Raw genomic sequence first — 16244 nt, forward strand, 5'->3', positions numbered from 1 at the left:
TGATGTAGTCAAAAACTGTTAGTTACCTTTTTAAGAAAGCTTTGTAAGCATAGAGCTTTTTATCAGACACTGCTCACTGCATTCTGCATTTTCCTTATTTAAGTTTGGTTCTTGGCAAACGAGGAAGGCTTTGTAAAAAAACAAACAAACAAACAAACAAAAAAAACTTAAGGTGTTTCTTAGCTGTCACTAATTAAATCCAAATTTGTGGCACAAGAGTGCCACCAGCTGGTTTAACTGGATATGAGTTACTGTGAAATTGCACTGGGAGGGAGGCAACTTTGTTGCCAGGGCTGTGATCCCAGAATTGTGATGGGAGCGGGTGGAAGGACAGCAGGTGTTTCACAGTGGATGACCAAGAATGTCTGTCGAGTAGTAATTCAAGTTTTAGTTTTGTTTTCCTAGATTTTATTAGTGTTATTCGTTTGTCAGGGAAAGGACTTTGGACAGAAAAGTAGATTATTTATAGAAATTAGGCATTTAAGTTGTCAGAACTCTGATTTAAATTTGGACTCTAGAAGTAGGGAGGAGGGATGAGCCATTTGGAGCTTCATTGTGGTTCAGTGTAGTCATTGTATCTTAAGGCAATATAACAGAATATTTAGCTACCTCTGAAGAATGGAGTATTCCTGGGAAGCCTGTATTAAAAGGCAGCATCAGTTCCCCTCAAAGCTTGGTATTTGATCTGGTCTATCCTCTAAAATAGAAAAAATATTTTGCAATTGCAGTTGTAAAGGAATTGCACATTGTTCCAAAATGAAACATCCTTTATTTAAACTTTCCTTTTTTTCTTATAACCCATGTCCACTTACTGGATGAACTGATTTTTTTTTTTTTCTCTAGGTTTATGTAGATCAAACATTTGAAGTTATATGCACATCGTTGTTGAGCCAAGCTCTGTAATACCTCAGAACTCAGCCCTTCCTCCTCCATCTAATCATTCTAACTTTTGGTTACCTGGAGTACTGTAGAAATGTGTTACGTAGTAGTAAGGAACCATGGTCAAAGGATGCCTGTGCATAACTCTTTCTAGACATGTCTCTCCAGGTCAGATTCACACAGGTAGTTTGTCATCACACAGTTACTGCACGTTTTATTGGCAGCACTTATGAAATACTGTTATTCTTAACTTCCAAATAATTTTACTGTGGTTATCTGTTTTCGTATTTTGTTGCAAGTCTGGCAAGCAGTGTTAAAATAGAATAAAGACTTATTACTGGATAAATATGATACTGTACTTAAATATGAGTACAGCCAAAAGGAGCCGTGATACTTTAAATTATCTTCCTTAAGCTTCTCTATTGCAGAAATATTTTCCAGGAAATACTATTTGCTTTAAATGGAGGTTCCTTATACTAAGCTATAAGAAAGAGGTTGTGAATGTGCACTGTAATGTTCTTTTTACCCTACTGCACAATTCACTAAGAAAAAGTGATGTGACTTGTCAGACATTGTGATCTGTGATTAGAAGTCTATCCAGAAACTCTTTGAAAGAATTGCTTGAACTTGTCTCTCTGTACATAGTAAAATCAATCAACATGGTAGTAACAGCTGAGACAGATGCAGCCACGAGGGATGAAATTTGCAGTACAGTGATGGTACATGAGATACATTCAATATTCTTGTTTAATACCATGGTGTTAATCTGATTTCCTCAGCAGATTTGTGACTGAAGTTCTGTAGACTGAGCTGATGATTTTGCTGTTCTTCTGTAATAGATGCTGCAGATGATGATCCCTCTAACTGTTATTCTTCAATTTTTAAGTTTTAAGAAACCTTCCTTACAGGTTGCTGCTTGTTTTGTTTCCTTTTTGTACAGGTTAAAGTGTATTTTCTGAGAAACTTGCATAATTTTTTACAAAAAAAAAAAAAGTGGGAAAAAAGGCTTAGTTGTAAGTAAAGTTTAGATTATTTCTGGTGACAACTTTCTTCCATAAACGTAAAAGTAATAGGCAGTGTAGAAGGCATGAAAGCAGTTCCTTGCCTCCATGTGACCAGCTTTTAGTAACTTTGTACAGCAGAAGCAGAACATTCAGTTTTACAGGACCATACAGGATTTTTGAAAAGTGGATGTTTTTGTTCTAAATGTTCTTTAAAAATAAGTGATTTCTTGCAGAAAAGAAACCAGTAGCAGGTAAGCAGAGCTCTTCTTAATTCTGTTCTGTGGCCTTTTGTTCAGAGAAGGTTAATTAAACTTGTGTCCTCTATTAGCATGATTCCTTTTATATTAGTGTTAGGTTTGTATTATTTGGGAATGTTCACGTTTTTATGGGAGGGAAATGAACAGAAGATGTGGGTGTGTTGTGTTGTTGTTTTTTTTTTTTCCCTTAAACTCTGCTTATCTTCTGTAGTCAATACGCTATAAAATTACTGACTACTTTTGACCTATGTTCTTTCTCTTTCTTTCTGAACAAGCACTCCTATTTGGACAGGGAAACCTCCCTCCTTCTGAGAAACATTGCAGGAAAGCCTTCTCACTTACTGACCAAGGTGATGCGTCTTCTTTCCACCTGCATGTGACTGTTTCTGTGTAGAAAGTAGCTTTTGCGGTATGCTATACTCCTCCCACCCCTGCCCTTTCCAGGAACTTTTGCATTTACTTAAATTATTTTCCTGTTTGCCCAAGGTGTTTTTGAAGAGCATTTTACTGTTTCTGCACATTTATTGAAGTGTTCAGTTTCTTGGCAAATACTTAATAATTATGGGTTAAAAATGCATTAGCTACAAAGGAAATGTACTGAACTAGGAGTTCTTTTGTTCCTGTTCCCACACAATACTTTAAGAAAATAGAGAAGAGCCTAAGGGGAGGAAAATAGGTGAGACTATTCTGTGCTGTTAAAATGCACTAGTATCCTGTAAGGACTCACTTTCTGAAGATAAACTGTAGCACGTAATAGAATTAATTTATTTTAAACAAAAGCTATTGAGATACAATGTAGGGTGAGAATGTTATAATAAGACAATAGTATAATAAGCCTGGTGTAGACAAAGCCTGTTCATAAATACATTTTCCTTATGGGTCAGTGATGTATTAAGAGGCCACAAATTGCCAATAATTTCCTCTGGTTCAATTTAAAAATTGTAATTTTCATATGTGTTTCCCTTTGAAACTAGAGTAGGGAAAGACAGAGCAAGCCTAAAATCTCCCAGATGAAAAATAAACAAAAAGCATGCTGAGATGAAGTATATGCACCTTCACGTTGGTGAGAAAACTTTGTTCGATACCTGAGGTGTCAGATATGTCTGATGCTATTTGCCTACTTATCTAACACTCTTTGTGTTATTTTTCTAATAGATGACATGGAGAAAAAAAATCTTGAGCAAACTTGAATTTGCCAAGGTAGATTTTATCACTTCAAAACAGTAGAGGGAATGTTTGATTAGCTTAAATAGTCTGTGTTTTCCAATAGAAGTTTGAAATTACTACTTCCTTAGATATCTAAAAATTCTCAGAATGCTCAGCGTGCATCTTGACAACAGTTATTGGCTCTCTTCTAGAGGTGTTTAAACAGCAGAGAAAACCACATAGTTTTCTTTTTTTGTGACTGTTTCTCCTAAACCTCAGTTCTGTGCTACTTTCCCTTCCGTCCTGTCAGCTTCCCCTACTCCATCAGCACACACACCCTTCCACATCCCCAGCATCAGTAACAAAGCAAACAGACATCAAGCCAGCAAATCTTGCTTTGTTGCAATACAAACAGAAACCATAATTTTTTTCACCTCCATATGTTTTCATATCTTCCCTTTTATTTAAATACTGAATGTGTCTTGGTTACCACATGGAACTTCAGGTTTATTTAAAAAAAAAAAAAAAAGGCAAAATATCAAGTCCATCAGATTATACGACCACGAACTACTTCATATCAGTGGTTCTAACAGGACTCACGAAGTTAACTTTTTGGATTTTTAAGTCTTTGTCTTGTCTTATTGGGCTTCAAAGCCCTTTGAGTCAGGTGCTTATGATGAGTTTCCTGATCTAAGGATATTATTTCTTATTAACTGAGCATAGGATTGTCTTAATACAGCTGATCTACTATCAAGCATACAGTTCTGGTGTGGATACCTTTAGTGGTTCCCACCTGACCTCTTGTAGAGAGAAATTTCGGTAGTAAAATGGTATAATTCATAGAATCATAGAATGGTCTGTGTTGGAAGGGAACTTAAAGTTCATCTAATTCCAACCGTCTTGCTATGAGCAGAGACACATTCCACTAGATCAGGCTGCCAAAAAGCTGCATCCAACCTGACCTCGAACACTTCCAGGGATGAGGCATCCACAGGTTCTCCGGAAAACAATCCCGTTTTTTCATCTCAAAAACCTCCATCTCCTCCTCACTGCCCAGCTTGTATTTGTGCTTGGGACTGTACTGACCCAGATGCAGGGCTTTGCACTTGATCTTGTTGAGCAGCATGTTGTTCATACAGACTTACCTCTCAAGTCTGTTGGGATCCCTCACAATGGCATATCATATATCAGGCATATCACTTGCACCTCTCAGCTTGTTGTTGTCTAGAGTGCACTCAGTTCCACTGTCTGTGTCACTGACGAAGATGTTAAATGATACCAGTCAGTATAGACCTCCAAGGAACGCTGCTCATCACTGATCCCAAAGCTGGGCATTGAGCCTTTGACCACAACACCTTGAATTTGACCATCTAGTCAATTCCTTATCCACCAGGTGGCCTGCCCATCAAGTCCACATCTGTCCATTTTAGAGAGAAGGATGTTGTGTGGTGCAAAGGATTAAATGCGTTGCAGTCCAGATAGATCGCATCCTTTGCTCTTTTCTGCTAATGTGTAATCCTGATGTAAAGGCTACTGAGTTTGTCGATCACAATCTGCCTTTGGTGACACTTTACTGGCTGTCACCAGTCACCTCTCTGTTTTCCCTATGCCTTGTTCATCATCTGCACTGTGATCTTGCTGGGTAAAGAGGTGTGACTGGCTGGCCTGTAGTTCCTCAGGTATTCTTTTTTTCCCTTTTAAAAATGGGTGTTATCTTTCTCTTTTTCTAGTCACTGGACTTCATTGGACTACCACAGCTTTTCAGATAGAGCGGATAAGTGACATTGTTGTGACATTAGATAAGCCCCATTATGAGAGATGTCATCCTAAGAAATAGGACTTTTCTTTGCAATTGTAGTTAGGCGTTAGATCTGTTAAATGTATGATCACGTTACAGCTCTGTGCTTGTGTCTCTAGCCTGCCAATTAGTTGTTTTATGTCTTACTGTTTCTTGTATCCTTCCCCTTCCTTTATCTGCCCCTTATATTCAGAATGAGGTGATTAGGAGAAAGACAATATAAATCTTGTCCTCTAATAATGTAACTCCTTTTAAAATTCTAGAAATGAATTAGGTTCTTGTTGCATTACAGCCGTGCCTGGACACAATTCATTTTGCAGCACAGGGAAGATCACAGCTTTAAAAAAAAAAAAAAAAATCTTTATGCTGGTCTCCATTTTTAAATGTAGTTCTGTCACAGCATTTACTACGCTCCACCCTCTTTTTATTTTCTTGAAGCACAAGTGCGTATATATCAGTGAGGTAAATTACAGAATATTGAAAACAAAGCAATGTCTAAGCTTCAGGCTTGTTTGGAAGTAAGCTAGCTAACTAAGCTTTAGAATTTGAATTCTGTAATTCTTTATGGCTATGAAATACAGACACAAATAATTTTGAGAGAGTATTTGGGGCTTGAATATATTCTAGTCTAGGACATGCAAATAGGAAATAAAATTCCACGTCACGTTTGAGTTATCAATTATTTAACTGTTCTGATGCATGTGAAGCATAGACTACATTCAGGAAGACAGATGATGGTGATTTAGTGATGTAAAGCTTCAGATATGAATGTCAGCACCTTCAGAAAATGTATAGTAAAGTCTTTCTTCTCTTGTTGACCGGAACGCTCGTTATGAGCGCAGATTGCCCTGATTTTGTAGGTTTTGGTTACTTCACTGTGTAATCCCTCCAGACTTTAGAATAAATCAGCTGCAAAGTGGTCTTCATGCACCTCAGGTCAGTCTGGTTCAGATGTGCTTGTTACTGAATCTGCAAGTGAATGTAGTATTCCCCCACCCCTTAAATCACTACTGATTTTGTCAAGCGTAGTATAGGCACTTTTTCAGGGAGGCAGCATAACTTATGTCCCTGTTGCCTAAGATTCTCCTCTGCCTTACATTGAAGTATGCCTTCAAAATGGAATGAGGTGTAGTTAGAGGCCAGTAACCAGTGGTGCACCGCAGGATTCAGTACTGGTCCAATGCAGTTTAACATCTTTGTTAATGATCTGGTTGATGGGGTAGGAGGAAGGGAGGATACTTGTAAATTTTGATCAAACATGAGAGGCTCTGGAGAGGTTTGTAGACACACTTCTGCACTGAAGTTCATAAACAACAGCTGTCTATCTCTTTCCCTTCTTATCCTTAATAGACTGCAGGGGAAAGATCTCTTCTGCAAGAGCTCTTGGTGAGAGACAGTGTAGCTTTGAGATGCATTAAAAATGTGGCTGCTGCTTTCCCCTTTTCCTTCAGAAGCCATCATCTGTGTTGGGCTTGGTCTTCTAATAGCAAAAAGCTTAAGAATGAATGGTGCATAGATTTTTGGGGAGAAAAAAAAAACAAAACAAACCTGCATTCGTGGAAGCTATTGAGACTGAGAAAACAGGTCTGTCTGCTTTTAAAATGGTCGATGGACACTGAGTGATCTTCCTAAGTTTTTCTCCTCTCTTTTCAGTTAAAACAAAGTAAAAATCACAACTTTGTGTGTCCTTGTTTTCTTGCATGTTGTATCATCGTAATTTAAACGTTTCAGGTGAACTGTTGTCTCAGGCACATTCCCCAAAACCACCCTACTGCTTCATGTGCGTTTCCATACTTACTAATGTGATAGAAATGCTGGAGTTTCTATCTATTTTCTATTTCTAATGTTGGAGTTAGAGAAAATGCTGTATTGATTTGGGAAGGGAGAAAGGTATGTGGAGAAAGGGCCTACCATCTTAGCAAGGGTGGGCTTCTCACTGTGGTAGCAGGTGCTGTACCCTCTAACGCTAAGTGAGTTTTAGAAGAGAGGAGTGTCTTTTTTCCCTCTTGCTTTCCTTGCATGAAGGTATTCTTGGTTGTTTTGAGGCAAAAATACAATTGAAAAAATGCTTGAGAATAGTCAAGAGCTAATTCTGCAAACACAAGTTCAGTGTTTGTAGGTGGAACATTGCTACATGTTGTTTTTTAAGGTGAGAGTGTTTTATGAATCCTGATGAATTTGTCAGGAAATACAAAGCTGTAGTTAAAATTTGCTTTGAGTTGGGGCGGGGGAAGATTCTGTTAACTTATACACACATCTAGCTTTTGCCTTCAAGTGCTGATGACGTATACACTTGTTCTAGTATAAAGTAAACAGAAAACTCTTCAGTGATATTCTGATTGATGCAGGACTAGTATAGGACTAATAAAGATGTCTTGAGGTTTGGGGAACACATAGAATTTGAGACGTTAATACGATGTTTTGAGTTAAAAGGAACTTCCATTTTAGTTAAAGCCCTGGAGTAAAGAGAGTCACTTGCTAAATGAGCAATTTCCTTTCTACCTGAAGCTAGGTTATAGCTGGGAAAACAAACACTGGATACGTGCTACTAGTTCTTCAGTGTTGCTCATGTACATCTAATAATTCAAATAAGACTTTACAGAAAGAATATGAATATTAGACATAAAACACGTTTCTTCTTGTATGCATTTTGTGATCTCTGTATGCCCCATGCTAACTTCAGTGAAGTGTGGACTTAGCTGTTTACCTCCTATTGTTTAATTGCTAGCTTTTCTAAACATTGTAAACTGTTTCAGTGATATTTTCCTTCTTCCTTCTATCCTGCCTGACAAGTAAAAAGAATCAGTTAATGACCTCTTAAAAGCATACAATGAAACAAAAATTAAACCCCTAACCTAGAAACAGTAAGCTTAAGTTGAGCAAAGTCAGCCCTGTCGTAGCACATACGTTGCACGCTTAACATTGAAACGCAAACAGAATATCTTTGACTGCACATTTAACTTGGAACTAGGGCAGGAGGTTAATTGTCATGGTTTTGGGAGTGGCTCTCATGGGAAATATGGATGAGTGCTTCTACATGGGCAGTTAAGAATAGAATAAGTCACTCTGAGTTTTGAAGAATCGAGTTGCTACTCTGTCATTTAAGTGATCAAAATAGATAGTTCTTTCTCCTGCTCTCCTGAAACAACATGTGCCATATCAGCAATGCTGCAGCGTTGGTCTTAAAACTAGCTATAAGGTCAAAATGAAATAATTTAAAATGCTTGACTATCCTGCTTTCAGAAATTCTTTCTTCCATTCAGACCTCTCTTTATAATTTGTAGCTGACTAAAAACAATTCTTTATTTTAGCATCTTCAGTCTGTTTTTTGTTTAAATTTGAACTGACTTTGTTAAAATGTAACACAGTGAAAGAAATCCTGATCTCTGAATCCATGTGTAGGTGTAATGGGAATTGAAAAATACTTGGTAGATGGTAGAATCATTTATTGGGATCATTTATACTCTAGCATTTTTTAAGCATTTTAGGGAGCGATAACGGGTTATGAGCTTTGAGTTAAACAGAGAGATTAGTTGTGTTGGCGCAGAGGTCCCCAGCTGATTGACTGCTGCTTTCTCTCAGTTGTTGCTGCGTGTACCTGCGTTCTGTAGCTATAAAGTGCTCTTGCTGGGATGAGCTCTCAGTAGCTGCATTGCACAGGTGGACAGTGAAATGGGGTGGAAAATTGTGCTGCCTGATTTTAGCGAAGAGCAAAACCAAATGTGCTGTCAACCTTTGTATTGCAATAAAAGTTTACGGTTGAGTTAATGAGCAGCTTTTTAAACTGCAAACTAAGTCTCTCAAAATGTGTGTTAAATTTCAGAATATCTTTTGCTGATTTAAAAATGCATGGATGCATACCATCACTGTTAGAAATACTTTAAATCTCAGGTTTTGGTAATAATTTATTTTTGTCGATGGAAACAGTTAAGAAAGAGTATTGTAGAATTCTAGGTGTGTTTTGCATTGAAACAATTTTAGGTGGCACTTTTTTTTTAATAAAATACTACTCTGATTTAACCTTTCTATATTCTGTGACAGCATTTGTATGATAAATAAGAATTTTGGTTCCCTGTAGACTAATCAAAAATATGTTTTAAGGTAGTTGAGTTCCCAAATAGAGTTTCAAGTCAATATTATTTCTGCTTATGTGAATTTTCTGTTTCCTTTTACTGTCAAAGGTTATATTTCTGCAGAGGCAGCTGATTGTCTTACTAGTTGATGTTTCTTTCCAGTGCGTAGTATGGGCACAGATGTGAAGGAGTAAAAGCTGTTAGGTAGGAGTACGGGTGGCAGAGGAAATATCCTTTTGCAGTTGATAGGAATGTTAGCACTTCACTGAGAAGTGGAAAAAATAATTGTATGGTTTTGAGTGTAGTTGAATCTTGATTTTTACAAGAAAAGCAACCATCTAAACACAGAATAAACCATGAATTACATTAATTCAAGAAAGCAACAAATGAATATGGTATGCTGGCTATTTTGAGATGGACTGTACTGGAGAAAAATCTTATTTTTTCTTTTCTAAAAAGATTGAATAATGTGAAGGGGAGTTTTTTTCTCTTCATTTTAATATTTGTTTATTGACCTAGTGGTTTTATTATTATGATGATACTTTTACATATTAGTTTCAATAAAAACCCACATCTTAGGACTTACAACATCTGAAACTTACATGTGATCCTAACAGGAGTGGTTGCTTGTTTAGCTGGTCATTTCAGTTCCGTTTTGAATAGAACTAATAATCTGCAGAAATTATAGCTGGCTAGTAATGGTAGTACCACAGTATGCAGGTATCCTTTAGTAACAGCAGATAGAACAGGTTTACTTTACTTGAACTCTTAATGTGTTTCTGATTTTAACAAAACCAGATTACTGTCTTAGAAGAACACTGAAGAAAAGAATGCCTGTTTGCTTTATGGATCTTAAAATAATTCAAGCAAAGAGAAGTAGAGTCTAGATTTAGTAAAGATAAAGTGTCCAGGCTACTTATTGCGGACTTATTCTTCTAAACCCATGGGCATAGTGTGAAACCCTATTTGAAGGATTTGCTTTCAGTACTTTCTTTATGCTGTTGTATTTGTTGTATGTCTGTTGGCCATAAGTCTGTTGGTTGCACTCAGTTGTGAACTGCTGTTGAATGTGTCTTGTCCAAGACTGACTTTAAATATATATGGTAAAATATTTGGTACTAATGTGCTAGGCTACTTGGAATAGAGATAGATCAAGTGTGTAAATATAGAATATATACCTCCAATATGTTATTTTAGAGGTAATGGCATTAGTATTTCTGAGTGTCAGACGTGTAAAATAACACTTTTTAAAAAATAAGTCTTCATCGTTGCTAACAAGTAGTTGTGGAATTATAGGTGGGTGAATTTCAGTTGTATTCAAGTATGGCAGTGTCAAAATTAAATCCACTAAATCTCACCTGGAGTGTGTTTAACTGTAATTTGGTGTGTCTTGCCCTCTCAGGAGGAACAGGCTGCTAAACTGAAAGCTGAGAAGATTAGAGTGGCGTTAGAGAAGATTAAAGAGGCACAAGTGAAAAAGGTAAATTATTTATGCTGTTTTATGAGTGGGTTTTTTTTTTTTTTTTTTTTTTTCAAATTTTCACCTGGAAAATGGAGGCATAATACTTCTCATTTGTGTCTGTTACCACTAAGATACCTTAAAGAGAAGAGGAACACTGTAGTGCTCTGATCTAGAGTGATTATGTACTTTTTTTTATCTAGATGCCAGTCAAAAAATTCTAGCCTATCTAATACAGTTATGTTTTGCTTAAGGAATTTTGCAGCCAGTGCACTGTTAAAGTAGTTTGCCACCCACAGCTGAAACAAAAATTTAGCCTCCTGAGCCTGTCTTTGTGTATTAAGCACTCTCACCTTACAATGTGAGTTTCTTCACAACTCCCTTCTTTATGCACGTGCATCACTGGATTTTTCCAGTGATAAATAGAATGCAAACATTTCAGATTACAGAGAAAGGTTACAAAGTGAAGAAAGTCTGACACCTCCTGATGCAATATCAAAGATTTTAAGGTGTTCCCTCCCAATTTAGCTTTCTAATTTTAATTTGGAAGGGTTTCAGTAATTTTGTATTCTATATTTAGTGTTTATAAATCAAAACCTGAAAAAATGTCCTGAGTAGGAAGACGGGAATTAAAAATTAGTAGTACTACTGTATTACAACTACTGCGTTTTAACTTTTGCAGCTGAGCAAGGAGTAGAAAGGAAGCAAGCAGCATAATGATTGGCAAGAAAAATCTATTGACTTTGGATTTTTTTTATTAATTGAAGAAATAACTGCATTTTTCTTTCTGAGAAATGACCTCTTTAAAGTGGACTCTGAAAAGCCCCTGTGTTTTAAAAGTAGATTTGTTTTACGCTAATGCTTAATGTCTCCGGGAAAATAGGATTCGGTATAGGTATGCTCCATATATGAGCAACGTTTTTAGAAAATAGGGAAGAAGCAGGCAGAGAGCTTGACTTGCAAATCTGAGAAAAATATGTTCTGTGTAAGTTTGTGCATAATTCTTGATCCATGCTTGTGCCTCCTACACTGGTGAGAAAATTGTCACACAGATATTTTATTAATCAGATCAGGACGCTTTGGCAGGAGGGATTTTTGTTTCTAATCGCACAAGTGAAGTATTTGCACATTACATTAGGAAGACCTTTATTTACCTTAGTAAAAAGTATCTTAAATTTCTCTGAGACAAGCCATCATTTATGGAATTTTATGTTTTGAGGAAAAAGTTGAATGATCTTAATAGTTTGTGTTATTTAACAAATCTTAGGAAAAGAAACAAGGTTTTAAAAAGTACATTTTTAACTGAAATGTAGAAACTGTGTTAAGTGGAATCTCTTCGCGTTCTTCTGATTTTCTGCTCAACAGTTGGTGATCAGAGTCCACATGTCTGATGACAGCTCAAAAACAATGATGGTGGATGAGAGGCAGACGGTGAGACAAGTATTAGACAATCTGATGGACAAATCACATTGTGGTTATAGTTTAGACTGGTCATTGGTGGAAACCATCTCTGAATTGCAGATGGGTAAGTAATCTATTTATGAACGTTTATAATTCTCATCTGTTGATGTGATACTTATGCCTATCTGTGTCTTCAGAATAATTTAAATTCTTAACTTCATAATATTTATTATCCAGTGCTAGGAATCTTGTTTCATCGTTGTGAATTTGTTTGTCAGACTTCAATTCTGCATGAAATCTACACGTTGTTTCAAATGGACTTGGGAATGTTTTCTTCCTTGATACTAAAATGATGTCAAAATCTCAAGGTTTGATAGAGGAGCTTTAGTAATGTCTAGTCACTGAGCCTCTTGGTTTTGATGTTAAGAGTGAGACAAGGAATAAAAAAAATCTCACCATGCAAAAAAGTCTGTTAGAGGATAACTCATTACCCTACGAATCTTAAAGATCTCACCCAGACCTCATTAACTTCCTGTATTGTTCGTCTGTTATCTCAAATCTTAGTTCATTCCCTACAGATGGCATTTTGTTGCATTCATTCTTCTTGGTATTCTTAGTTACTGAGGATTTTGAGTTGTCCTCTGTCATCCCAGTCCCCTTTAATAGGAGCTCCTTGATCTGGATATGGTTGGTGCCATATGCTCTCTGTAAAAATGTGGTGTAATTGATTTGGAGAGTTCAACAGACTAATTAAATGTTAAGTAAGTCCCAAAGAATTCTGAAAACTGTTTTGCCTAAGTGACACTGTGGCCTATGTGAAAAGGGAAATAATTGCTGAGAGCAAGATGTTACTTGAGTGTCTTTTAAAGAAGAGTATTGGTCAGTGGTTTCCCAAAGATACATTCTTAGGATAAGAATTTTCTGGTATCTCTCTACCATTTCAGTACATTTTCCTCTTTTTTAAAATTCTTCCTTTTTGCTGATTTTCAGTGTCCTATACTGAGATAACCATGTCAACAGAAAGTCATAGTCTGTTTTCCGAATTCTTCTACCATACCCCTACTAACTGTGGTTATTCTACCTTTCAGAAACGTTTTGTTTTTCCTCTAATCATTGCTTATTACTTCTTTTGACACTTATGAGAGTGAGATAACAACTGGGGATGTAGATACAAAATCAGTGCTGAAAAATCCGCCTAATAAATTCCTCCAAGAGCTCTGTTAACCAGAGCACATATAAATGTGACTGCTTTTTTTGTTTGTTCTTAGAACATTACAGATACTGTTATTTGAGTCTGTTGTATTCGTGTGGGATAGTTAGCGCTGTCAAGTTCAAAAAATGGGTTATTCAGGCTTATTATACTGATGGGAACATAAGTCTGAATGGAGAGAAGTGAGAGTACTGAGAGTATGTGTAAAATAAAGCTAGGCACTTCTGAATGTTCACTAAGTTCTTTTTAGTTTGTGTTGTATATTTCTTCCCCATTTTAGTAGTTCTTGAAGTGTGTTTTCTTCCGATACATGCCTTGTCTCCCAGATAAAACTACAGTGTAGCTTATTGCACAGAAGGTGACAGATGAAAATATGTTTGCTCTTTTCTTATTGCTGCAGAAAGGATCTTTGAAGATCATGAAAATTTAGTTGAAAATCTTCTCAATTGGACAAGAGACAGTCAAAACAAGCTAATGTTTGTGGAACGTATAGAGAAATATGCGCTTTTTAAGAATCCTCAGGTAAGCCCAAAGCTTATGTTGAATGTATGTATATGTATGTCTGATTGCAATTTTATAATACTTTTGTTAGCATTCATTTCAACATTTTTATTTTGTGACTTTGATATATATATATATATATTTTCAATATATAAAAATATATATTTTCATATATAAAAATGCCAGGCAACTTTACGTCTCAGTGCCACATGCATCCATGCTGTGATTGATACAAAATTAGATGCCTAACAGGAAAAGCCCGAGCTGAAGCTGTTTCCTAAAGTATTTGTGAGCAATTTTAACGGTGATAAAGGCAGACTGTTTCATGGCAACTGTACTTAGTGCTGTTCACAAAAATAAATATACAAGCAAGGTGTCGGCAGATACTGCTGAGAGTGTTGCTGCTCCACTGTGTGTTTTTTACTGACAAGGTGAATATTTTGAAAAGGATGACCAGAGTGTGGCTAAGTGACACAAGAGGAAGACATATGCTTCCCTGTTGTGAAAGCTGGGACTTGCCTCTATTCATCCGTGTTCCCTGTTTAGGAAGCAAAAGAGTCCTCTTCTCTCTTGGGAGCTGATTATTGAGGGATGATAATGGAGATTTTGAAACGTTAACTACACATTTGATATCCAGCAGCAGCTCATTACCAAAGAGGCAGCTCTTTGAAGGATTTGGAGCTGAAAAGTATTGCATATACTATAACTTGATCTCTTCTAACTCTTTGTAATGAATTGCCATTTGAGGTCATGGATTATTTTTATATTGGTATGGCATTTATGTGGTAACTTCTTGGATCTGGACTCCCTATTTACCTAACAAGCTGAGTAGCGATTTTGCATGGACGTCCTTTTGGAAACTGTATGTGTACTTCCAAGCAAAAATTGAAAACCAGGTCTTACTCCAGTGCTTTGTTAGGAAGCTGCAAAACTGCAAAAAGATTGTTTTAAGACTATGTTGTTGATAAATATTTACTTTCATTATATATAGTGAGCACTGCCAACAAGCACAAGACACTAGCGTAAAACCAATTTTTTAATACATGTTTCTCCTTTATTTAAGGGCTTAATCTGGAACTTATGAATATTGTTTTTTGTTGGTTTTTTTTTCAGTAAGAGCTAGAGGTTAGGAAGAAGATTTTCATTGTCTCAGTCCTTTCTAAGCTGAAGAAAAGCATAGTAGTAGTTCTTGAGTAAGATACAGTACCTATGTTTAATGGCTCTTTTTTATAAGACAAGGAGTATTTAGTAGTTCTTTGTGAAATATGTTTGTTCAGAGAAACTATCAGCACAAGGTGGAAAGGCGTGCATTTCTTCTGCATGTGCTTCCATCAACCCATAAATAATGACAGGATTTAACACATCTTAAGATTCTGTGGCATTTTCAAGTTCACACTACTTTTATTTCTGGGTATGTTGCATCAGTCAGCTTATTAATGTGTGGAAAGCCAGGAAAATGTTGTTAGGAGTCTATTACTTTAGGATAAGAGTTGGGACTGATTGGTACTTCTGGAAAAGGTGGTTGTTTATTAAGTTCTATATATGATTTAGCAGTCTGATAGTTTCACCGGGATTATAAAGTTTTGTTTAATTAGGGTATCACTATTAGCACCTTTTTTCTTACTCCTACAGAAAGGCAAATGAGAAATGTCCTTTGGCTTTATTTCAGAGTGGCTATGGAAATACTGACCTTTCTCTTGTTACAGAACTATCTTCTGGGGAAAAAAGAAACCTCTGAGATGGCAGACAGGAATAAAGAGGTGCTGCTGGAGGTGAGGCTGCCGAAACGAAAAGAACATCAGCATTTGAAACTAAACTCTAAAACTTTGTGGTTATTGAATTTAATGGATGGATCTGAATATAGATGTGGGAAAATGGAATATGTTACAGTTGAGATAAATAACTATTTTAATGTTACTGTATTTCATATAAAGTGAGTTACTTGAAATGTCTTCATTTTGTTTGACAACCAAAATGAGGTTACCTGTACTGGTGGTTAAACACAGTTGAAATCTGGAGAACTGCTGCTTATCTGTTGACCTTTGTCATGACAGAGGTTTTTTGTTTCTTTTTTTGCACCCTCCAAATTGTTACTCTGTATGAAATTCCGTAGCATTGGTTCAGCGCTGGTCCGTGTTAGTGTCTAAAGTTTTATTAGCAGGTGAAGTAGTTAAAAGCTATTTCAGTTACATTTACAAATAAACCACTACAAATTAGATTTAAAAAGCAAATGAGAGAAGTTATTTAATATTGAACACATCAAATAATTGACACAACTAAGGACAACAAAAAAGAAAGTGTGGAGTAAGTAGATCAAACAATAATTTATAGCATTCATAAGCTGAAAACAGAATGATTTTGTGACATTTTTGTAGAGATGTACCTATGCTGAAGTGTGATAGCTTCCACTTGATCATGTTGCACAAAGAAAGAACTCTCCTTATCACGTGTGCATTCCTTAGATACAGAATTTCAGTCTTAGTAAAAAGCAAGGCAAAACACCGCATGCTGTACGT

At 36.3% G+C, this 16244-nt stretch overlaps 1 protein-coding gene across 7 annotated transcripts in view; it reads left to right on the forward strand.

The window, feature by feature from the left end:
* RAPH1 (Ras association (RalGDS/AF-6) and pleckstrin homology domains 1) overlaps positions 1 to 16244 on the forward strand; it is an 85597-nt gene that overhangs the window by 52159 nt on the left and 17194 nt on the right. For 5 of the 7 annotated variants that reach the window (XM_040703676.2, XM_040703673.2, XM_046943854.1 and 2 more), the window contains exons 5-9: positions 2416 to 2490; positions 10560 to 10637; positions 11982 to 12141; positions 13628 to 13749; positions 15435 to 15500. In XM_040703676.2, coding sequence (XP_040559610.1) covers positions 2416 to 2490; positions 10560 to 10637; positions 11982 to 12141; positions 13628 to 13749; positions 15435 to 15500 — 501 coding nt within the window. The remainder of the gene's footprint in view (positions 1 to 2415; positions 2491 to 10559; positions 10638 to 11981; positions 12142 to 13627; positions 13750 to 15434; positions 15501 to 16244) is intronic. The other 2 variants (XM_040703677.2, XM_046943853.1) reach the window with 1 other exon arrangement.

Source organism: Gallus gallus, chromosome 7, assembly GCF_016699485.2.
Source record: "Gallus gallus isolate bGalGal1 chromosome 7, bGalGal1.mat.broiler.GRCg7b, whole genome shotgun sequence".
Lineage (NCBI taxonomy): Eukaryota > Metazoa > Chordata > Aves > Galliformes > Phasianidae > Gallus > Gallus gallus.